The sequence below is a fragment of the Manis javanica genome, chromosome 6 (assembly GCF_040802235.1).
Source record: "Manis javanica isolate MJ-LG chromosome 6, MJ_LKY, whole genome shotgun sequence".
NCBI lineage: Eukaryota > Metazoa > Chordata > Mammalia > Pholidota > Manidae > Manis > Manis javanica.
In genome coordinates this window covers 51413988-51440021 of record NC_133161.1, presented here as the reverse complement: position 1 = coordinate 51440021, position 26034 = coordinate 51413988, and the positions used below count along the sequence as shown (strand labels likewise).

At 38.6% G+C, this 26034-nt stretch overlaps 1 protein-coding gene across 1 annotated transcript in view; it reads right to left on the bottom strand.

The window, feature by feature from the left end:
• Positions 1-26034, bottom strand: part of IGF2BP3 (insulin like growth factor 2 mRNA binding protein 3) — a 194936-nt gene that overhangs the window by 110113 nt on the left and 58789 nt on the right. The window contains exon 3 of the mRNA XM_037022344.2: positions 12863-12911. Coding sequence (XP_036878239.1) covers positions 12863-12911 — 49 coding nt within the window. The remainder of the gene's footprint in view (positions 1-12862; positions 12912-26034) is intronic.

Genomic DNA, 26034 nt, shown 5'->3' with positions numbered 1-26034 from the left:
ACAGAAAACAGCAAGGATATATAAAGGTAAGTGTTCTGAGGGCTCCTGAGGGTTTAGAACATAAAGATCTATCCATCCCATGCAGGAAAAAGACTGCATTGTTTAAATAGGCTTTTTAAAAGCTACTTTACTTGTTTGGCTATTTAGCCATTGGGTAATTTTATTTTATTCCCACCCCCAAGTTGTTAACTTCTTATCCTCTCAGCCTTTATTCATGAGATCACCTTACTCCTAACTGCCAATCTTAACTTTGAGGCAGTATAAGAATCACAGAAAAGCTCTGCCTGAAACACAAATGAGAGAGTTATTTAGTAATTATTTCTTCTTGCATCTGCCATGAGCGCAAACAAATACTAGAAAAACCAAAAACCTCTCTTTTTACAGCCTTTCCTGTTTACAACCTTAATCTGTGGTTGGTGGTGATTTCATCTAATTCAAACAGAAAGGACCAACTGTTTTCACTTGAAGAGTTTATGGGACTCACTTACAGATTACGAAATGTAAAGAGCAATTTCACAAACTGGCACTAACACAGAATCCTAAAATTAGTGCTCAGCCACTTCTAAAGATAGTTTCAAAGCTTGAGAATACAAAGCAGGAGCCGTCCATGGACCCCCTCAGAGGGTGCTTGTGTCTACATGCCGTTTCCTCCATTTGCACACAGTAAGATGCATAAAACAGCTGACTTATGACTGAATCCTCTACAGAGTGAGGACCATGTGTACAGAAAAGAACATCAAAGGAAGCACGGGGTGGGCGTAGGCAAGGCCCTAAGGGCACTTGGTACTTGGTGTCTTGTGCCAAGAGGCAAAAGGGAGAAAGAGAAACAAGTATAACCTCAAGGTGAAGCCCACATAACTAAGCACTACTAAGATTCAGACAAAGCAAAGCAATGATTCAAGAGGGAAAGAAATTTGGTTTTAGATGCCTTATGATCAAAGGACAGTCAAATCAATGTTTGCATTAAGCAGGAAGCAAAAAACTAGTATAAACAAGTGGAATTTCCAACAGAGAAAAAACAAAAAGTAAATTAACAGAGAAATGTTCACATTTACAAATGAAGTCCATGTCAGAGAGTAACACAGAAGAGCAGCCATGACTAAAACCTGCAGTGAGGGCATCAACGTTGCCAAGCCAATGGACAACGAAGGGAAGGACGATAGATTCAGTACCAAGAGGAGCATGATCACACTGTGATCTCCAGGCAACACTCCTCAGAGACTGGGCTGATTCTACTTTGGGAACAGAAAATGTTGCTTGTTCCCAGATAAACCTTGACTTCCTAAACTAAAACTCAAGGAAGCTACCAACTAACGAGGCGGCATCAAAAACAGCACTGGCGCAGTCTTAAAGAAGTTTCCACAGGCCACTCAGGATAGAATTATTTGAGTATCAATATGAATGATTCCAGTAATTCTGAAACCCAATTATGTTTAAACCTATGAGCTTATAATTGTACACACAAAAACTCCCTGGTTTAAAAAAAAAATTGACTGGTCATCCTTTTAGGATGCCAAGGTGCCCATATTTATAAGGTAGAGAATAAATGAAAAGAATCAAGCACTTTTCCTGTCTCTCTCTTTTCAAACTTTATACCTCAGAGTGATGAAGTAATTGATGAGGACACGTCCCTCTTTACCAATGCATTCCAAGTAAGAAATGAAGCAACTGCAGAATTGGAATATCCTGAAGCCAAAGACCCGAATGTAAGTCATGAAACCATAAAACTCTTAGAAGAAAACATAGGCAAAACTCTCCTGAATATAAACATGAGCAACTTTTTCATGAACATATCTCCTCAGGCAAGGGAAACGTAAGCAAAAATAAACAAGTGGGACTACATCAAATTTAAAAGATTCTGTACAGCAAAGGACACCATCAGCAGAACAAAAAGGCATCCTACAGTACGGGAGAATATATTCATAAATGACATATCCAATAGGGGTTAACATCCAAAATATATAAAGACCTCACATGCTTCAAGACCCAAAAAAACAAATAACCCAATTAAAAAATGGGCAGAGGATCTGAACAGACACTTCTCCAAACAAGAAATTCAGATGGCCAACGGACACATGAAAAGACGCTCCACATCACTAATCATCAGAGAAATGCAAATTAAAACCACAATGAGATATCACCTCACACCAGTTAGGATGGTCAACACCCAAAAGACAAACAACAACAAATGTTGGCGAGGATGTGGAGAAAGGGGAACTCTCCTACACTACTGGTGAGAATGTAAATTAGTTCAACCATTGTGGAAAGCAGTATGGAGGTTCCTCAAAAAACTCAAAATAGAAATACCATTTGACCCAGGAATTTCACTCCTAGGAATATACCCTAAGAATTCAGGAGCACAGTTTGAATAAGACATATGCAGCCCTATGTTTACTGCAACACTATTTACAATAGCCAAGAAACGGAAACAACCTAAGTGTCCATCAGTAGATGAATGGATAAAGAAGATGTGGTACATAACACAATGGAATATTATTCAGCCTTAAGAAGAAAACATATCCTACCATTTGCAACAACACAGATGGAGCTAGAGGGTATTATGCTCAGGGAAATAAGCCAGGTGGAGAAAGATAAGTACCAAATGATTTCACGGATCCTACCATTTGCAACAACACAAGATGGAGCTAGAGGGTATTATGCTCAGTGAAATAAGCCAGGTGGAGAAAGATAAGGACCAAATGATTTCACTCATCTGTGGAGTATAAGAACAAAGAAAAAAACTGAAGGAACAAAACAGCAGCAGAAACACAGAACCCAAGAATGGACTAACAGGCACCAAAGAGAAAGGGACTGGTGAGGGGGCAGCAGATAAGGGGATTAAGGGGCATTACAATTAGCACACATAATGTAGGGGAGGGCATGGGGAAGTCAGTATATCACAGAGAAGACAAGTAGTGACTCTACAGCATCTTACTACGCTGATAGACACTGACTGCAACGGGGTATGTGGTGGGGACCTGATAATGGGAGGAATCTAGTAATCACAATATTGCTCATGTAATTCTTTATTAATGATACCAAAAGAAAAAAGAAAGCCAGGCAGAGAAAGACAAGTACCAAATGATTTTACTCATCTGTGATGTATAACAAAGCAAAAACTGAAGGAACAAAACAGCAGACACAGAGAACCCAAGAATGGACTAGCGGTTACCAAAAAGAAAGGGACTGGGGAGGATGGGTGGGAAGGGAGGGATAAAGGGAATAAGGGGTATTATTATTAGTGCAGATAATATGTGGGGGTAAAGGGGCGCAGGGAAGGCAGTATAGCACAGAGAAGACAAGTAGTGATTCTATAGCATCTTACTATGCTGATGGACAGTGTCTGTAATGGGGTATGTGGTGGGGGCTTATAATAGGGGGGAATGCAGTAACCACAATGTTGCTCATGTGAAACCTGAGCATAAAATTGTCTATCAATGATATCACCTCACACCAATAACGATGGCTACCATTCAAAAGACAAACAAAAACAAATGTTGGCGAGGTTGTGGAGAAAGGGGAACCCTCTTACACTGCTGGTGGGAATGTAAATTAGTTCAACCATTGTGGAAAGCAGTATGGAGGTTTCTCAAAATGCTCAAAATAGACTTACCATTTGACCCAGGAATTCCACTTCTAGGAATTTACCCTAAGAATGCAGCACTCCAGTTTGAAAAAGACAGATGCACCCCTATGTTTATTGCAGCACTATTTACAATAGCCAAGAAATGGAAACAACCTAGGTGTCCATCAGTAGATGAATGGATAAAGAAGATGTGGTACATATACACAATGAAATATTATTCAGCCATAAGAAGAAAACGAATCCTACCATTTGCAACAACATGGATGGATCAAGAGGGTATTATGTTCAGTGAAATAAGCCAAGTGGAGAAAGACAAATACCAAATGATTTCACTCATCTGTGGAGTATAAGAACAAAGGAAAAACTGAAGGAACAAAAACAGCAGCAGAATCACAGAACCCAAGAAGGAACTAACAGTTACCAAAAGGAAAGAGACTGGGGAGAATGGGAAGGTAGGGATGGATAAGGGCAGGGAAAAAGAAAGGGGGTATTATGATTAGCATGTATAATGTGGGGGTGGAGGAAAGGGGAGGGCTGTGCAACACAGAAAAGACAAGTAGTGATTCTACAACACTTTGCTATGCTGATGGACAGTGACTGTAATGGGGTTTGTGGGGGGGGGGGACTGGTGTAGGGGAGAGCCTAGTAAACATAATATTCTTCATGTAATTGTAGATTAATGATAACAAAAAAAGGGGGGATTACTCCCTGATAGGATAAAATTAACTGCAAATCAATGATTAATGCATGCTTTACATATCCTTAATTTTGATCTTTTAAAGGGTGTCGGATGATCAGCTATGGAAGTACATTTTTCTGATTATATTTCTTTCTCTTAAAAAAAGCAGTTCCTGTGTGGTGGTCTCCAATAGGTTCTTCACAATGGTATAAAGGTCATATCAAAGTGTGGGCAAAGGGTTTGTTTGTGTTTATACAGAGGATCAAAGCCTAATTTGGCTACCCAGAAAATGAACTAAGATACGATATGAAGAACTTCCAACATCAGCACTCTGTGGAAGAGTCATACCAGAAGATGATCATCAAAAAACCTCAACAAAGATCCAGGTGATGCTGCAGTTATAGCTGCATCCATCCCACCGGTTCCTGGACTTGCCATCGGAATGAAGAAGGAGATATCTAAAAGCTGGCCTGTGCATACAGTAAAACAACAAATTTGACTGGTTCTCTATTGTCAGAACTCAACCAAGAATTAGGAGAAGTGTGAGTTGCAGTGCACCAAAATCGTGCGACACTAGACTATCTACTGTTAAAAGAACATATGGGATGTAAACAGTTCCCAGGAATGTGTTGTTTTAATTTGTCTGATTTTTCTCAAACTATTCAAATTCAGTTAGACAATATCCATCATATTATTGATAAGTTTTCACAAATGCCTAGGGTACCTAACTGGTTTTCTTGGTTTCATTGGATATGGCTGGTAATTGTAGGTCTGCTTTTGTTATGTACCTGTATTCCTATTCTGTTAATGTGTGTACACAATTTAATTAGTAGTTTGTTAAAACCTATACATGCTTATAGATCAAAGAAATAATCTTCCCATGTTTTCTTCTGTCTGCTACTTCTATAGCTTTTCTCCTTCCTTCCTAATTACAACCCTTAAATAGAATTCGTGCCTCATATCGAATTTACTGAGTATCATAATTCCTCCAGGTGGTAAAGATACCTCGAGACAAGTGCTGGGCATAGAAGCCACAGGGCATAAATCTGCAAAGAAGTAAAAAGCTAACCTTTTCAAACAATATGGCTTCTCTCTCACTTACCAACTTTACATTTTCCTGTATGGCCCCGGAAGATGACTGGTTAGCCAGAGACGGGTAAGATTCCTCAAGGGAGGAACAACCTAAGACAGGCACAGTCGCAGGGGGGCCATCAGGTGAGAATTTGGGGATCAACAGAGGTGAGGCCTAGAACCTCACCCCCCCTGTTTTGAGAGAAATCTTCTGCTTCTGTGGATGTTTTGTTGCCCTTGTCTAGCTTGGATTAATACTTAGTCTATAGGCACAGACCTGATCATCTACATTTGCCCTCTTACAGCACTAAATTATGTTTTCTACCTTTATCTTGCATCTACCTACCACTTCAGCATTTTAAATAAAAAAAAAATAAGGGAGAAATGTGGGATTCACATATGAATCAAGTATAAAAATCAAATGAATAATCATATCTGACCTGATTGTTTATAGTTCATGATGCATGATCAAAACCGAAAGTTTCTGTGATATGACTGCCCTTGCACTGTTCACCACGTAAGAACTTATTCACTATGTAAGAACTTGTTTACCATGTAAGAACTTGTTCGTTATGCTTCTGAAGATTGGAGACTGTTGAGAATTAGGCTTGGGGTTGATTAATGATTGTGCATTGAGTCCCCTATACAAAATTTTGTTGTTAACTACCATTTGATCAATAAATATGAGATGCCCTCTCAACAACAACAACAAAAGATTGTCTATCAATCATACCTTAATAAAAATATATAATATATACCCTGCAACCACACAGTAATCAATCTAAGCAAAGATCAATGGTATTTCACACCACAGAGACAGACATATAGCTCCTGATGGAGGAATACGTAACCACCCACTACTTTTTCTTGTCCAAACAAACTAAAAGTGAACATGAATCTAATCCAAGTCCCACAAAAGTCAGAATAATATGTTAATATCACACATGGATGTAGCTCACCAAAATAAAAATGTGGAACATTCTATAGAACAAATAAACCAACTTCATAATATACTGTACCCAGAAAGGGGGGGAAGCATGGGACCTATTAATTAAATGTCTTGAAAAAGATCTTGTTTGAATTCTGACTCAACAAAGTCATTTTTTAAAGTTGACATAATCAAGGAAATATGTTCAGATTTTATATTTGAGAATTACTATTAATTTAACATGCATATTTTTAAGACTGTTATTGGCTGAACTGTATCCCCCCAAAACACATATGATGAAGTCTAAACTGCAGTACCTCAGATCATGACAATATTTGGAGAGAGGGTCTTTACACTGACTGGTAATCAAGTTAAAATTAGGGTGGGCCCTAATCCATAGCTGCTGCTCCTACAAAAAGGAGAAATTTGGACACACACACAGTGAGATTACCACAAGAAGACTGCAATCAAACTGCCAATAGCCAAGGAATTACCAGGAGAGGCTTGAGCAAATCCTCCCCTCCCAGTCCTTAGAAGGAGGCAAATGCACAGACATTTATTATCAGACTTCTAGCCTCCAGAACTGTGGGATAAAAAGTTTCTGTTGTTTAAGCCACCCACTTTGTGCAGCCCCAGAACACTAATGCAGAGATGTTATCTTTGAGAGATACAAACCGCAGTATTTACTAAATGAAGTGATAAGATTTGCTTCAAAATAATATGGGAAGGGTGAAGAGGGTAGAGTTATAAACAAACCAAGACGGACTGACCACATCTTGATAGTGGCTGAAACTGAGTGTCATTGTATTAGCCTCTCTGTTTTTGTTTATGTTTGATATTTTTTATTATAATAAAAGGTTTAAATCAAGGGCATGGAGACCTCTGAGACGACCATTTCAGAAGAACAATGGTGGCACAGGACTAAAGTCTAGACATCATAGTGCAAGGGCCTGGTCAGCACCTGGAGGCAGCAGCGTGGGACCGGAAATACCTGCTTCATTATGGGTCACAGGCACTGTGTTACTCGCCTGCACAACTTTCACCGTATTATTTCTAATGAGGCAAAGTCTGACCCATTTGACAATAAAGAACTCTGTTGTCCACAGTTCTCTAAAAGGAAGAGTTTACCAGTAACTTCCCCAAGTCCTCTATTCAACCCCATTCATCACTCATAACCATGTATTTCCTACACACCTGGGGAAGATCCAGTTTCTATTGGGTTCACAGTCAAACTTTCAGAGGCATGCTGAAAGCAAATAATGACAATTACAAGAAATAGAAACTTACCTTTCAGGGGAAGTTTTCTGTTTGGGTAACCTGATTAAGAAAAACTTTACCACTTTTCAGCCTCATTACACTGGGTGAGTTACTTCACCTTTCTGGACCTCAGTTGCCTCATCTATAAGGTGGGGGACACAGGACTGTTGTGAAGACGCAATAGGTTAATTCAGTGCGTGCACATAAATGCTCAGCAGGTGTCAGCTATTTTTGGCCCAGTGCTCAAGAATCAGACCGTAGTGAGGAAAGATCACCTATCTGTGTCAATGGTCTCCTCAAACTGCCTATTACAGTCCTTCGAAATTTGGTGAAGATAAATTACCTCAAACTACCATATACAAATTCACTGATGCAACAGAGAATTTTCAAACAGTCCTACAAAACCTCACCAGGGGCTTCCCTGGGGGCCAAGGAACCCAGCAGGGCTCTGTGCCACTTTTGAATAGCTCTGCGACTATCTATACTGACACACCAGGCTTCTGCCATAACATCTCCTTGGAAGAAAAATTCTGGAAATTCCTCCACACCCCAGAACACTGTTTATCTGCTACTATATTTACAACGCCAAGACGTCTGCTGCAAAAGGCAATCTTTACATGGTTATTTCTAATATTCAACATCAATGCCTCCTGTGACTTCTACTCAGTTCACAGTTAATGGCAACCCCACTGTTCCCTTTACATTGCTGATTATACTTAAATGCTTTGGTCTCACCCAGTTTCTGTTTGGCATTAACTCATGTAACCATCATGGACCAAACAGCATCTGACCTTAGTGTCAACAGGAATCAGCACTTGGAGAGGTGAAGATGAATGACAGTTCCTGCCTTTAAGACATCAGCACCCACTACACACTTCACCTGACAGAGTCCATGACCCCTGCCTAAATCTCTTCACACTTGAAAACCATCCCACCTCCCCCAAGTCTCCCAGTTCTCAGCACACATTCATCCTAGGAGGACTATGAGGGTTCTCTTTGAGCAATTTCGTATTAACTATGCCATCATTTTATTTCCCCATTAGACTAGATAACATGGCGTCACTGCTTTTTCATTTACTTCTTACTTCTTTCTAAAGAGACTTCTTTGGTTTCCCTTCTGCCAGAACCTAGCTTAACAATGTTGCTATTTCTCCTTAGCAGTGCAGCCACAGGGAGGTCTCCTGCAATCACCCTTTCTTACTATTATTCATAGTCCATATGAAAAGAAAAACAACAGACTTCACTGAGATGTTACCTGCTTTAAGAAGCTGTTACAAATCTTATGGCTATTTCTGACCTCTACAAATCACCCTCCATAAGCATTCTTCTAAGTATAATGTAGATGATACAATTTTAAGTACTTGCTTCATCTCACTAGAAAATGTCCATTTCCTGAAGTTTCTACCTTATATTTGTTGAGGTCTGAAGTGGGGTCATCTTTCTCAAGCTTTAGTCCTTCTACCAGAGAGATGACATGATTGACCTTAGTATAATTTAGAGGGAAGTTCTGCTGCCTCTCTCTCTACTACACCTTAATACTAATGCAACATTCCCCACTACCAGATTACAAAGGAATAAACTTCTTTTAATCATGAAGGAAGCTAAGGGCTTTCTAACATTCTCTATAACATCTGGAGAAGTCAACTTTCTCCAGACTAGTTACTAGGATCTGTGCTCAGAACTAACAAGCCAAGTGGCTAAACCCACCAGTCTGTCTAGGCGACCCTACGGTGAGCCTTCTAAGATGTTCCATGTGATCCACTTACTTCCAAAAATGGCTGCAAACTCAGAAAGAAACACCAAAAGAACTTTCAAAAAGAAATCAGGGAGATAACTTTCAAAAAAAGCAACAAATTTTTATGTTGCAATTTCCAACTTATAGTTTTGGTCTTTCATTTTTAATATACTGGTTACTTGCTTTCCATGTCAAGAACTAGTGACCAAGTCAAGAATGTCAGAGGCTTGGACTCAATCTGAGGATGCTTTATTTAGAAGAATCCCCCTTTACTCCCCTCTGTTTAGCCCAGGAGAGAGCTTCTGCTTCCTTTACTCAGTCACAAAAAACTATACACGTGGCAGAAACATGTCTTATACCGCAAAAACCTCTTCAGATTTTCCTCCTGAGACACTCATCTTCCCAGTTCAATTAAGTCCAGGTAAAATTGGGTATCTAGTCCTTGAGGTAAAGCAAACATACATTCTGGTTTCTCTACCAAGATTGTGATTTGAAAGTATGCATTTCTCATTAAGTATTTGTCAGACCACATTCAAATCTTTGCCTTGGAAAATACAGTGGCTCCAGCCAAGGGCAACGTCAGGGCCCCATCAGATGTGGATCCTTAGGATACACACAACTAACTGTAGCTCAGTTTGTTTTCCCAGACAGTAAACTCTGTGGAAACATCATTCTACTTTTATCACCTGACTCCAAAATGAGAACCTAGCTTACCCTTTACTCTAGGACACTTTATTTACATAATTAATGATCTCACATTTCCTTCAGGGAAAGTACTCAGGTTCAATATTTTGTGATTACTTATTAGGAATTTTGATTAATCTGACTGGAGGGCATTAGTAAGACAAGATTAGGAAAAACTCTCTTGGACAAATCCTTTCATAAGGCTTTGGCAATTTGTATTTTTTTAAATGCAGAAAGATACTCCTTAAATGTAGGAAGATCTGAGACACTGAGTAATGTGAAAGAAAAGTATTCACAAAGGTGTTTAAAGTCCGGTGTTCTGCGGGGACCCCATCACTACCCCACCTCTGTGTTGTTCATCCATTATGTTCCCTTAAATCCGTATCACACCTGTTCTCCTCCCTCTGGGCATCTGAAGATCCATATCTGCTGGCCATCAGGACTGTCCCCAGAGGAGCCCTTCTACAGTTCTGGTCACATCAAAAATCGACTCAAGTACATCTGGCAAGGGAGTGGGAGGTGAAAGAGAAACAGCTTCCTCTAGTTGCCTTCTATATAACGGGAGGAGATGCACTGACTATCTCTAGCAGCAGGTCCTTCAACCCCTATATCTTTATCTGCCAAACACACTTAAGCAGCAAAACATGCAGCCAATCCAATGCCCATAAGTGCTCTATGATCATCCAGAACTGGATGGTTAGACATCACGTAACCACTGCTTGACATACACAGCATGCAAGGTGTGCCACAGACAACCTGAGAGAAATCCCCTCCTAACCGTTACAAGTATTATAAAGATACTTGTAAGGAGTATCTTTCTGCATTTAAAAAAAAAATGAATTGCCAAAGCCTTATGAAAGGATTTCTCCAAGAGAATTTTTCCTGATCTTGTCTTAATAGAAATACAGCATCATTTAAGTTATGCCTCTGTCTTCCATTACTTCTTTTAAATTCAAAGTTGGATGGAAACTGAATCCTGTCAAATCCCTATTTTATAGACAATATGTCAGTTGGGTTGCTATATATTTCCTATTTCATCAAATCACGAGGGACATAATGTCTGGCCATTCCACTTTCAGTGAATCTAAGACTAACGGATGTACTCAAACTCTAATCCCTCTATTATAAAAAGAGTCTGGACATTAAAGTGCAAAATTATCACTGTCTATGATAAGGCTTCTGCACAAGACAGCCAGTTCACTAAGTGTATACAAATAAAAGTGATTCCTCTAAAAAAGGAAGTAACAGATGGTGTTCATTCAAGTATTCAAGGAAAAGAAACATCCCAATAGCTCATCCTGCTCCTGACAAACCCTCAGTGTTTCTGTTCTTCAGTATTTGAAATAATCATTAAACATTTTTAAAGGTGAAGAGTTTCAACATTTAGTTCTAAGCATTTTACAGTTCAGTATGTGTTCTTGCTTAATTCTTTGAATCCTGCATGCCTTATTTACCCATCTGAAGTGAACATAACCTCATTAACTTCATCTTACCTCAAAGGACTATGGGGACTAGGGGGGAAGGTAAACTGAGATATAAAAGTTAAGAAGTTAGACATGGCAGATAAAAATTTATTCTCGTGAGTTAAATTTTATCCAGAAAGAGGAAGAATGAAATACTCCAAAAGCTCAAGAAGTCACCCAAAATATAACAGACTAAATGCTTGAGAACCCACTATAATCTAAATTTGAAGAGATACTATAAATTAAATGAAACAGCCACTCACCTGCAGCTGATATGCTATATCCTATTAATTCACTTACTTAAAATTGGCTGTTATCATTTGACTTATTTCATTGGAAGCTACATTACACTAGCTACAGTTCCCAGACAGAAAATATTTAACACAGCCCATGTTAAAATAAGGGGATCAAACCAGTAATTTTGATACCATAACACCTGATTGAAGGACCCATCCTCCAAGCTACTGAATTCCCTAAACAAATGTCAATCTAAAACAGGGAAAATGCATTGAGTTTAATCTTGTAAGTCACTATTTCCATCTATGAAAGTATACTGTACATACATTATATAACTTAGAAAACACTCAGCACATACCAAAGAACCAACTCCTCCTGCAAAGATTAAACTAAATAATCTGAAAAGAAATACTATGTAAAATATTCTGAGATTAAATGATTTGTTATCAACTGGGACCTTGGAGAATCAGACCTCTGATCAACTTACCTCAACTCACCACCAAAGAAACATTTTAACCATACTTTGCATTTTGATGGAGGTTCTGGTGTCATTTTAGAAGACTAATGCAAAACACACAGAGCTGGTTACTCTTGATTTTTATATTAGAAATACATAAAAGCTGAGCAGTTATCCCTCACACCACCTCTCCAAAGCAGGTTTTAAGAACTTTCAGGTTCCATTATCTGAAGGTCAACATTGTCTTTTCTCTCTTCAACCAAATTCTCACCATGACATTGGTGTGCTTTGGAAATTGCTGATGTAGGCTATTCAACGGCGCTAGTTTGTGTTTTTAAAAAGTCACTACAGTGCCACCATCTGAGCAAAAGAAAGCAGAGTAACATTTTTAAATAAAGCATAAGTAGCCGGTATTTGTCATTTAAAACTTGCCAAGGAGGGAACTTCATATTTAAATACAACTGGCAAATTCAACCAGAGAAAGATCTCGGCAATGTTTTGTTGAGATGAGACCGAATGAGAAGATCACACAGTTATCTGAGACTCTATTTCAACTTTTTTTTTTTAAGTATCCAAAGAGCAGATTTTTAAAAGACATAGTGTGCTTTTACAAAGAAAAGCCTGCAGCAAGACACAGACCATAAAAGAGAGAAGGATTTTGTGTTCTAGCAAAACCAAGAGTTGGAGGAAGGAGAAAAACCTTGGGAAAAAACTTTTTTTAGGTTTAGATACTGAAATCTTAATTTTAAATATAGAAATTCTTACCTCCCACTGTAAGTGAGGCGGAATATTTCGTATCTGAAGTTTCCGAATCCTGCAGAAGAATTAAAATGTTTTTTTAAAAGAAAAAATATATAAAAGCAAAAGACATTAATAGTCAACATGTATGTTTAGAAACTACTCAGAATATCAATTTTACATTAACAAAAAACCAATAGCTAATAAGAAAATGCAACCCAAGAAGGAAAAAGGAGCCGAAGTTAACCCCAGGGTGCATTTTGAGATCATTTGGAGATCCAGCATCATTGGTTTGTTATGGCTTATTACAAAAGCCACTAAAATTGGCAGATATAATGTTTGAAAATCATTTCATCTGATGACTATATCCTAAGTTTAAAGGTTTTCGCTTTAAATTAAGCATGGGAGGACATAAAGCCCCCATGCAGATGTTTCTCATCTGTGATCACAGCCATGGGGTTTCCTGGGTAGCATTCAGGGACCTTGGATGGGGGATGGGGAAATCACCTGTTTACTTTCACTAACCACTAACCAAAATTTAGCACCCCATTCAATTATAAATGTCACCATTAAACCACAGAAGAATCACCCCATTTTTATTTTTGACATCAATATAAATCAGGTATTTTCAAATCACAGTAACTTGTTGCAGATCCTTAAACATTATCTACACTTATCACTGTGAAATTTAGATGTACTGCTAGAACTTGTTACTTATTAAGAAGTACACATTACTATGAGTTTTAACATTTTGCTGTCTTTCAAAATAATTGATTTCCTTTATAAGCCTATGTATTTTATGGATTTAAAAGCATCCTAAGAGAGCCATACATTTCAGGCTGCCAAAGAATACCAAAGTACAGAAAACATTAAAAATTCCTCACCTTAATTCAAATGCTCACAGATATAAACATAAACATATTATATATATAATATATCTATTATATATGATAATACCTATTACAATGTATACATTTCCCTCTTCTTCAACACTGTCAAAGGGAGGGAGGGCTAGTAGAGAAGGAGGGAGGAAGTAAGGAAGGGACATTTATTATGTGAGATTGTGCTATGGATGCCACACACCAATCACCTCCTTGGAAGGGAAAAGAATTTAGAGTTAACTAGCTACTGAAAAGGGGGAGTGAGGGAAGGACGGGAGGGAGGAAGGAAGACTAGCAGCTGGGCTGACATCTCAAGTGAGCTAATCAAATTACTTCACATCTAGAATTAGAACTATAGTTAATTTCCCTGTTTCCAGGTCAAATAATACTTATTTTGAAGTACCACAGAAAAACAGCAGCTTAGACTGGATTCATAGCCTAGACTTCTGTATTTTCCACTTTCCCGAAAACACAAGAACAAATGCCACAGATACTGCCTATCCCTTAGGGAACTCTAAAGAACATGTAGATTAACCAAACTCAGGTACATCCTGTTTGTAATAATAAAACACAGGAGGAAGAAAGAAGCATTTTTACATTATTTTTATGAGACAATAAAACACAAAGCACAATTTTCAGGGACAATATACCAAAGAAATGGTATAAGAATGTCAATTTAAGAAACAAAATTTTCAAACACTACCTAGTCTCAGAATTTACACATGAAACACTAGACTGGGATTTATTTCAAAATAATTCATGTGTTAATAATGGTTAAAGCTGCAGGATGCATACTATATGTCTGCTTTTGTAGCTTTACACTTTCTATAAAACCCTTAAAAAAAACCCTAATAAAAAGATTTCTAATATATAGATTTCAAAACTGTTATGTATATGTATTGCTCTAGCTAGCAGAAAAGTCACTCACATCATGTAATTATTTGCCCTGGGTAACCAAGGAAGTAAGGATTATTACTACACATATGCAAGTACTAATTTGTTGTAATCAAGCATTTGACACAGTAGGAATTAGCTACACAGTGTTAAGAAACTAAGAATTCATCCTAACTGTACTCATTTTTCCAGGCATATTACTGAAAATTTTTCCCAAAGTACACATGTAAAAGTACATATAGAGTTCAGGTCAACTAACAGGTGATAATTCATATTACAAAAACAAATACTACTACACAGGGCTCCCAAGAAATTCTTTAAATAGAACACCATCATTTCTACATTAGAAGTCATCTATTAGTCATGTTTGCCCAACACATCCAACACCCCCACGTACTAACCGGAAGTTATTCCACAATAAATTTTTTCCATAAATGGTTGGCTCGTTTTCATTATCTGATTCTCTCAAGTTTCATTTTAGATTAACTATCAGGATTATTTTCATACAGCTAGTGTTTTGACATCTACAATTGTTCTTCCCAGTGTAAACTGACCTCACACTGCAGCTTCCCGTCTGGCTCCTAACTCCGTGCTCCACTCTTACCAGTACAAGAGTCAAAAGGATCAACAATGAGACCCAGGGAAAGGCATGAATTCTAATCACCCAGCACATAAACACAAACTTTTGACTTGAAAAGTACTTGAGAAAAATCTATCCCACTCAGCTGTATTTATCATGTTGGTTGCACACAATTAAAACACTATCACCTGATTCACTGACCTAACTCCCATTCAAGCTTTTAGAATTAGGTCACAATTAGGTCTGATGCTAAATACTTAAAAGTCAAGAAAACAGATTGATATTTGTTTCTACCAAATGATTACAAAATCATTAAAGTTGGATTTAACTATGTGCAAAGTAAGGTGGTGTTTTGCCTCCTCCTGAAAAACACCAAAATAGGATACACACTCCATATGAGCAGGGAGTAATTATAATTAGACTGTCTCATTCACTTTTGCATTCAGAGCCTGGAACAGTGCTCAGCAACTTAGAAGCACTCAACTGACAATTAAATTAAAAGCTGCTTACAGAAACTACTACTAACATTTCCAATGACATCCTTTCAGTTTTTAAGGGATGTGAGAAAAACTGCTGCACTTAACTTTGGAAAAAACCAGAAAAATACTAATTTAAATCACTTGTGATATAGATTGTGTCAAAGTTGTTTAAAGTTCCTCACATAGAATTTAAGGGTTTCCCCACACACAGGGAAATACGGGGTAAAGTCTAACTTCACAGGCTAACAGATAAAAACCTTTAATGCTTACTATGCTTGGAATATTAGTTATGATTAAAATTCAATACCAGTCATTTTTTAAAACAAGTTTAAGTACAGGATAAAGAGCCAACAAAGAAGCTTATGCAGACTGCAAAGTACATCTTAAGGATCTTTAGTGATCAGTGGAACTCATTTAAGTTCATTTTATAGAAATTTTCAAATTGACACCAAACTAGAAAAACTAGTAAAACCAACCTCCATGTGCTCTTCCCAACTTCAGTTATCAACTATGACCATGCCATCTTGCTGGTACAGGTGTGAGCAAAAATAAACAGGACCACTTACATGGCCTGTCATGCTGAAGTACATCAACAGCTAAAAAAATTATGATATTTTACTTTAAAAACAACTACAAAACAATTATTGCTCCTAAGAGTGACTAACAAAAATTCCTTAATATCAATATGACTATTTATTTTCAATCGCCTAATAACAACATTTTACAGTTGGTTTGTTCACATCAAGATACCAACAAGATGCACACCTGTGCAGAGCTGATGTCTGTTAGGCCTACTGATACAAGATTCACCCTGTTTTCATACCACTTATTTGGTGGTCTAGGTCGTAAATCCTATACAATTACTCATTCTGGATTTTATCCATGATATCCCCACTATGTCATATTAAATAATTGTTTAAAATACTGAATTTGATGCACAATGATGTGTTTTTGTTATATAGCATAAAACATCTTTGAAACCACCTACCAAATAAATAGAACAAGACAATGGAAACTACCCATGCTCTGTCTCCACTCCAAATGCTTGCCACCCAGAATGTAACCAGCATCCCAAATTTGTCCTGCTCATGCCTTAGATTTATAAATATTAGTGTCTCTTTAAAAAGGGCTCTTGAAGTAGGCAAAAATACAATTATCACTCCTTAAAAATGAACAAAACTTCATACTATCTAGTCATAGTTCAAATTTCCTCAATTAAAAACACTTAAGTTGGCCAACAAATTGGATATCCTAGAAGACAGGGACAACTTTCTAGAAAAATACAACCTTCCAAAACTGACCAGGAAAAAACAGAAAATCTAAACAGACCAAAAATGAGCAATGAAATTCAACTGGTAATCAAAAAACTACCTAAGAACAAAACCCTGGCCCAGATGGCTTCATCGCTGAACTTTATCAAACATTTAATGAACACCTAATACCCATTCTCCTTAAAGTTTTCCAAAAAGTAGAAGAGGAGGGCATACTTCCAAACTCATTCTATCCATAATCACTCTAATACCAAAATCAGGCAAAGACACCACAAAAGAAGGAAAATTACAGACCAATAACCCTAATGAACACATATGCAAAAATACTCAACAAAATAATAGTTAACCGAATTCAGAAATACATCAAGAACATCATCCAAGTCAGATTTATTCCAGGGATGCAAGGATGGTACAACATTTTAAAATCAATCAACATCATACATCATCACATCAACAAAAAAAGACAAAAATCACATGATATTTCAATACATGCTGAAAAAGCATTAGACAAAGTCAACATCCATTCATTATAAAAAGTCTCAACAAAAAGGATATAGAGGACAAGTACCTCAACATAACAAAGGCCATATATGAAAAACTCAGAGCCAACATCACACTTAACAGCAAAAAGCTGAAAGCTTTTCTTCTAAGACTGGGAACTAGGCAAGAATGCCCACTCTCACCACTTCCATTCAACATAGTACTGCAGGTCCTAGCCAGGGTAAAGAAAATGTTAAACTGTCACTGTTTGCAGATGACATATTTGTATACAGAGAAAATGCTAAAAACTCCATAAAAAAGGCTATCAGAACTAATAACTGGATTCGGCAAAGATGCAAAATACAAAATTAGTATGCAGAAATCTGTTGCTTTCCTATATACTAAGAAGAAATTAGCAGAAAGAGAAATAAGGAAAACTACAATTACAACTCCATCAAAAGAATAAAATACACAGGAATAAACCTAACCAAGGAGATGAAAAACCTATACTCTGAAAATTACAAGACACTCATGAGAGAAACTAAACAAGACACTAATAAATGGAAAACATCCTGTGCTCACAGATAGGAAGAATTAACATTATCAAAATGGCCACCCTGACTAAAACAACCTACAGATTCAATGCAATTCCTATTGAATACCAACAGCACTCTTCCACTAACTAGTAACAAATACTTCTAAAAATTCATATGGAACCACAGAAGACCCCAAATACCCAAAGCAATCCTGAGGAAGAAGAACAAAGCTGGTGTGATTATGCTCCCTAACTTCAAGCTCTACTACAAAGCCACAGTAATCAAAACAATTTGGTACTGGCACAAGAACAGCACAGAGAGCCCAGATATAAACCCACACATATATGGACAATGAATATACAATACAGGAGCCATGGATATACAGTGGAGAAATGACAGCCCCTTCAACAACTGGTGCTGGAAAAACTGGACAGCTACATATAAGAGAATGAAACTGGACTATTATCTAACTCCATACACAAAAGTAAACTTGAGGGATTGGCTTAAAGATAGCAGAGAGATGAGACAGAAACCTCCACCCAAAACCACATATAATATGAAAATACAGCACACACAACTAAACCTGAGAGCAACGGAAAGAAAGCTGTGGCAGATTGCTTACACCAGGGGAACAGAGCGGACCTCATGGAAAATGGTAAAGTACCAAAGCCCTGATCTGGCAGGACCCAGACCCTTCCCCCACCTCAGTTCATCAATGGGAGGAAGAGAAACACAGCAGAGAGGGGGTAGAGGTATAGGACTGCAGAACACCCAGCCCTGGAGATCTGCTCTGGGAACATGAACCTACATTACATGGTGCTCTGGAGATCAGTGGGGTTGGAAAGCTAAGACAGGCAGAATAATTGGAGAAACTGACATTCCAGCGGCTTGTGGAGAACACATACCCACAACCAGCCATTATCGGACAAAAAAAAAGGTGAGCAATCTGAGACTTCCTAACAGCGAGAAGACTGCTAAAGGGGCAAGAACTGCACAGAGCTTGCCACTCAGGAGAAAGGACAGGTAAACAAAAAGGTCCTGGCACACTCAGCACAGCAGGTTAGGAATTTTCAGGAGCTTTAGGCACACCAACCCCTTGGCTGGCAATGCAGCTACAAGGCCACACACCATGATACACAGCTTGCTGCTCCTTCCTCCTGGCTGGAACCAGCTCACAAACTGGCTGCCCCCACCACTGCACCAAGCCAGCCAGAGGGTGGACCCGCTTACAGCAGCAACAAGTGCTTAACATAGAAGCACCTCACTGCGCCCTCAGCCCACAAGCCCTGGCAGTGGAGCCAGGCACTGGAGCTGGGAAGCAGGAAAGATCTCTTTCCTCCAAGAGGCACCAGGTCGCTCGCCTGCAACCACTGCCATCTCTCCAGGGACTGAGCAGCTCCAGAGAGTAGAGCTTCAAGGCACTACAGGATGCCATCTAAAAATATGAAACGTTAAAGGAATCTGGTTCAACCCAAAATTTCACAAACATCAAAAAGAGGGCCAAGTGAAACTGAACTCACCAATCTTCCTGAAACAGTTTTCAAAATAAAAATCATAAAAATGCTCATGGAGCTACAGCAAAATATTCAAGCACTCAGGGAGGAATTCAAGAACTAGATACAAACTTTGAATACAGTATCCAAAATGAAACACAAAATGGAGGGATTTAAAAGCAGATTAGATTAAGTAGAGAAGATGGTAAATGAAATAGAGAAATTAGAGGAAAGGAATACAAAGAAGCTGAGGCACAAAGAGAAAAAAGGATCTCTAGGAATGAAAGAATATTGAGAGAACTGTGTGACCAATACAAACAGAATATTTGCATTGTAGAGTCACCAGAAGAAGAAGAGACAAAAAGGAAGAGAAAGTGTCTTTGAAGAAATAGTTGCTGAAAACTTCCCCAAGCTGGGAAGGAGATAAGTCTCTCAAGCCTTGGAGGTGCATAGATGTCCCAACACAGAGACCCAAGGAAGACAACACCAAGACACATAATAATAAAAATGACAAAGATCAAGGATAAGGACAAACTATTAAAAGTAGCCAGAGAGAGAAAAAAGATCACATACAAAGGAAAACCCATCAGGCTATCACCAGATTTCTAAACAGAAAACTTACAGGCCAGAAGGGAGTGCATGATATATTTAACGCAATTAAACAGAAGGGCCTCGAACCAAGAATACTCTACCCCGTAAGATTATCATTTAAATTTGAAGGCGGATTAAACAATTTCCAGATAAGCAAAGGCTGAGAGAACTTACCTCCCACAAACCATCTCTACAGTATATTTTGGAGGGATTGCTATAGATGGAAGTGTTCCTATGGCTAAATAACTGTCACCAGAGGAAATAAAACCACAATAAAGAAAGTAGACCAATTATTCACTAAGCAAATGCAAAATTAAATCAACTACCCCAAAGTCAGTCAAAGAATGGACATAGAGTACAGAATATAATACCTAATGCATAAAGAATGGAGGAAAAAAGAGGAGAAAAAAAAAAGCCTTTAGATTGTGTTTGTAATAGCATACTAAATGAGTTAAGTTAGACTGTTAGATAGTAAAGAAGTCACCCTTGAAACTTTGGTAACCATGAATCTAAAGCCTGCAATGGCAATAAGTACATACCTATAGATAATCACTCTAAATGGTCTCAACACAACAATCAAAAGACATAGAGTCACTGAATGGACAAAAAAACAAGACCCGTCTGTATGCTGCCTACAAGAAACTCACATCAAACCCAATAACACACACAGACTAAAAGTGAGGGGATGGAAAAAGATATTTCATGCAAACAATAGGAAGAAAAAAGCAGGTACTTGTATCAGGCAAAATAAACTTCAAAACAAAGAAAGTCAGAAGAGGCAAAGGACATTACATAATGATAAAGGGGTCAGTCCAATAAGAGGATTTAACCATTATAAATATCTATACACCCAACACAGGACCACCTACATATGTGAAATAAATACTAACAGAATGAAAGGGGGAAACAGAAGGCAATGCATTCATTCCAGGAGATTTCAACACCACTCATTTCAAAGCACAGATCAACCAAACAGAAAATAAGAAAGGAGACAGAGGCACTGGACAACGTATTAGAACAGATGGACCAAACACACACACAGAATACTCCATCCAAAAGCAACAGGATACACATTCTTCTCAAGAGCACATGGAACATATTCAAGAATAGATCATAGACTAGGCCATAAAAGGAGCGTCAGTAAATTCAAAGATTGAAATTGTACCAAAAAGCTTCTCAGACCACAAAGGTTTGAAACTAGAAATAAATTATGCAAAGAAAACAAAAAAGACCACAAACACATGGAGGATTAACAACATGCTCCTAAATAATTAGTGGATCAATGAATAAGTAAAAACAGAGATCAAGCAACATATAGAGACAAATGAAAACAGTAAGGCAACACTGCAAAATCTGTGGGAGGCAGCGAAGGCTTTGTTAAGAGAAGTATACTGCAATACAGGCTTACCTCAGGAAAGAAGAACAACCCCATATGAACAGTGTAAACTCACAATTAATGAAACTAGATAAAGAAGAACAAATGAAGTCCTAACTAAGTAGGAGGGACATAATAAAGATAAGAATAGAAATAAATAAAATCAAGAAGAATAGAACAATAGAAAGAATCAATGACAGCAGAAGCTGGGTCTTTGAGAAAATTAAAACAGATAAACCCCTAGACAGACTTACCAAAAAAAAAGTCTACATGCATAAACAAAATCAGAAATTACAAAGGGAAAATTGCTATGGACATCAGTAACATACAAAGTATTAGAGAATACTATGAAAAATTAAATGCTAACAAACTGGATAGCCTAGAAGAAATGGACAACTTTCTAGAAAAATACAACCTTCCAAGACTGACCCAGGAAGAAACAGAAAATCTGAATAGAACAATTACCAGCAACAAAATTGAACTGGTAATCAAAAACCTACCTAAGAACAAAACACCTGGACCATATGGTTTCAATCCTGAATTTTGTCAAACATTTAATGAAGAGCTAATACCCATCCTCCTTAAAGATTTCCAAAAAGTAGAAGAGGAGGGAATACTTCAAAAACATTCTATGAGGCCAGAACCACTCTAATACCAAAACCAGGCAGACACCATAAAAGAAAAATACAGACGAATATTCCTGATGAACTTAGATTCAAAAATACTCAATATAAGCCATGAAACCATAAAACTCTTAGAAAAAAACATAGGCAAAAATCTCTTGGACATAAACATTAGCTACTTCTTCATGAACATATCCCCCGGGGCAAGGAAAACAAAAGCAAAAATGAACAAGTGGAACTATATCAAGCTGAAAAGCTTCTGTATAGCATAGGACACCATCATTAGAACAAAAAGTCATCATACAGTATGGGAAAATATATTCATAAATGACAGATCCAATAAAGGGTTGACATCCAAAACATACAAAGAGCTCACGCACCTCAACAAAAAAAAAAGCGAACAATCCAATTAAAAAATGGGAAGAGGAGCTGAACAGTTATCCAAAGAAGAAATTCAGATGGCCAACAAGCACATGAAAAGATGCTCCACATTGCTAGTCATCAGAGAAATGCTAATTAAAACCACAATGAGATATCACCACACACCAGTAAGATCGCCACCATCTAAAAAACAAACAACAACAAATGTTGGCAAGGTTGCAGAGAAAGGGCAACCCTCCTACACTGCTGGTGGGAATGTAAATTAGCTCAACCATTGTGGAAAGCAGTATGGAGGTGACTCAAAAAGCTCAAAATGGAAATACCATTTGACCCAGGAATCCCACTTTTAGGAATTTACCCTAAGACTGCAGCAGACCGATTTAAAAAACACAGATGCACCCCTATGTTTATCGCACCACTATTTACAATAGCCAAGAAGTGGAAGCAAACTAAGTGTCCATCAGTAGATGAATGTATAAAAAAGATGTGGTACATACACACAATGGAATATTATTCAGCCATGAGAAGAAAACAAATCCTACCATTTGCAACAACATGGATGGAGCTAGAGGGTATTATTATGCACAGTGAAATAACCCAGGCAGAGAAAGACAAGTATCAAATGATTTCACTCATCTGTGGAGTATAAGAACAAAGCAAGAAGGGGGAGCCAAGATGGCAGCGTGAGTAGAGCAGCGGAAATCTCCTCCCAAAACCACATATATCTATAAAAATATAACAAACACAACTCTTCCTAGAATAAAGACCAGAGGAAACAGGACAACATCCAGACCACATCCACACCTGCAAGAACCCAGCGCCTCACAAAGGGGGTAAGATACAAACCCCAGCCCAGTGGGACCCGAGCGCCCCTCCCCCAAACTCCTGGCGGCAGGAGAGGAGACAGAGCAGGAGGGAGAAGGAGCCCAGGACTGGACACCCACCCCCGCCATACGGACAGAGCGCAGACACAGTGCATGTGTGCGGCCCTGGATACTAGGGAAACAGGGCAGCAAGAATGATGAGCGGGTACCGGAGGCCAGTGCCAGAGGAAAAAAAAAAAGTGAGTGGCCATTTTTTTGTTGTTGTTGCTGTTTTGTTTTGGTGAGAGCTTTTCGGAAGTCTTAAAGGGATAGGGACCGCAATACTAGGGAAAAAGGGTAGCAAGACCAGCGAGCAGGTATCAGAGGCCGGCGCCGGAGAGCAAAAGAAAAGCGAGCGGACATTTGGTTGTTGTTGTTGTTGCTGTTTTGTTTTGGTGAGAGCTTTTCGTAAGTCTTAAAGGGATAGGGACCGCAATACTAGGGAAACAGGGCAGCAAGACCGGTGGGCAGGTGCCTGAGGCTGGCGCTGGAGAATAAAGGAAAACGAGAGGTCACTTTTTTTTTTTTGGTGGTCGTTGTTTTGTTTTGCTGGGTGCTTTTTGGAAGTCTTAAAGGGGCAGGGAGAGACATGTAGTCCAGAGGTAGGGAACCCGGGGATCTCTGGGCACTCTAATCCCCTTGGCTGCAAGGAACATGGAGGCCCTTACAGAGATAAATAGCCTCCAGGCCGCTCCCGCTCCACCAGAGCTCCGCCACATTGGAGCAGCGGCCGGAGCCAGGCCACGACCAGAGCAACAGCGGAGATGAAGTCCAAAGCAACTGGGCAGGAAGCAAAAGCCCTGTCTGCGCACAGCTACCCAGCACCAGCCAATAGAGGTCACTGTTCTCCCAGGAGAGGAAGGCCACAAACCAACAAGTGGGGAAGTTCTTCCAGCCGTCACTCGTTCCACCTCTGCAAACTATTCCTATCGCCTGGAAAAGACAAAATCACAGGCAAACCAAGATCACAGAGACACCAGAGAAGGAGACAGACCTAAACAGTCTTCCTGACAAAGAATTCAAAATAAAAATCATAAACATGCTAACAGAGATGCAGAGAAATATGCAAGAGAAATGGGATGAAGTCTGGAGGGAGATCACAGATGTCAGGAAGGAGATCACAGAAATGAAACAAACTCTGGAAGGATTTATAAGCAGAATGGGTAAGATGCAAGAGGCCATTGATGGAATTGAAACCAGAGAACAGGAACGCATAGAAGCTGACATAGAGAGAGATAAAAGGATCTCCAGGAATGAAACAATATTAAGAGAACTGTGTGACCAATTCAAAAGGAACAATATCCATATTATAGGGGTACCAGAAGAAGAAGAGAGAGGAAAAGGGATGGAAAGTATCTTAGAAGAAATAATTGCTGAAAACTTCCCCAAACTGGGGCAGGAAATAAACAGACCACGGAAATACAGAGAACCCCCAACAGAAAGGATCCAAGGTAGACAACACCAAGACACATAATAATTAAAATGGCAAAGATCAAGGACAAGGAAAGAGTTTTAAAGGCAGCTAGAGAGAAAAAGATCACCTATAAAGGAAAACCCATCAGGCTAACATCAGATTTCTGGACAGAAACCCTACAGGCCAGAAGAGAATGGCATGATATATTTAATGCAATGAAACAGAAGGGCCTTGAACCAAGGATACTGTATCCAGCACGAATATCATTTAAATATGATGGCGGGATTAAACAATTCCCAGACAAGCAAAAGCTCAGGGAACTTGCTTCCCAGAAACCACCTCTACAGGGCATCCTACAGGGACTGCTCTAGATGGGAGCACTCCTAGAAAGAGCACAGAACAAAACACCCAACATATGAAGAATGGAGGAGGAAGAATAAGAAGGGAGAGAAGAAAAGAATCTCCAGACAGTGTATGTAATGGCTCAATAAGGAAGCTAAGTTAGGCAGTAAGATACTAAAGAGGCTAACCTTGAACCTCTGGTAACCACGAATTTAAAGCCTACAATGGCAATAAGTATATATCTTTTAATAGTCACCCTAAATGTAAATGGACTTAATGCACCAATCAAAAGACATAGAGTAATAGAATGGATAAAAAAGCAAGACCCATCTATATGCTGCTTACAAGAAACTCACCTTAAACCCAAAGATAAGCATAGACTAAAAGTCAAGGGATGGAAAAACATATTTCAGGCAAACAACAGCGATAAGAAAGCAGGGGTTGCAGTACTAATATCAGACAAAAGACTTCAAAACAAAGAAAGTAACAAGAGATAAAGGAGGACACTACACAATGATAAAGGGCTTAGTCCAACAAGAGGATATAACCATTATAAATATATATACACCCAACACAGGAGCACCAGCATATGTGAAACAAACACTAACAGAACTAAAGGGGGAAATAGACTGCAATGCACTCATTTTAGGAGACTTCAACACACCACTCACCCCAAAGGATAGATCCACCAGGCAGAAAATAAGTAAGGACACTGAAGCACTGAACAACACAGTAGAGCAGATGGCCCTAATAGACATCTATAGAACTCTAAATCCAAAAGCAACAGGATATACATTGTTCTCAAGTGCACATGGAACATTCTCCAGAATAGACCACATACTAGCTCACAAAAAGAGCCTCAGCAAAATCCAAAATATTGAAATTCTACCAACCAATTTTTCAGACCACAAAGGTATAAAAGTAGAAATAAATTCTACAAAGAAAACAAAAAGGCTCACAAACACATGGAGGCTTAACAACATGCTCCTAAATAAT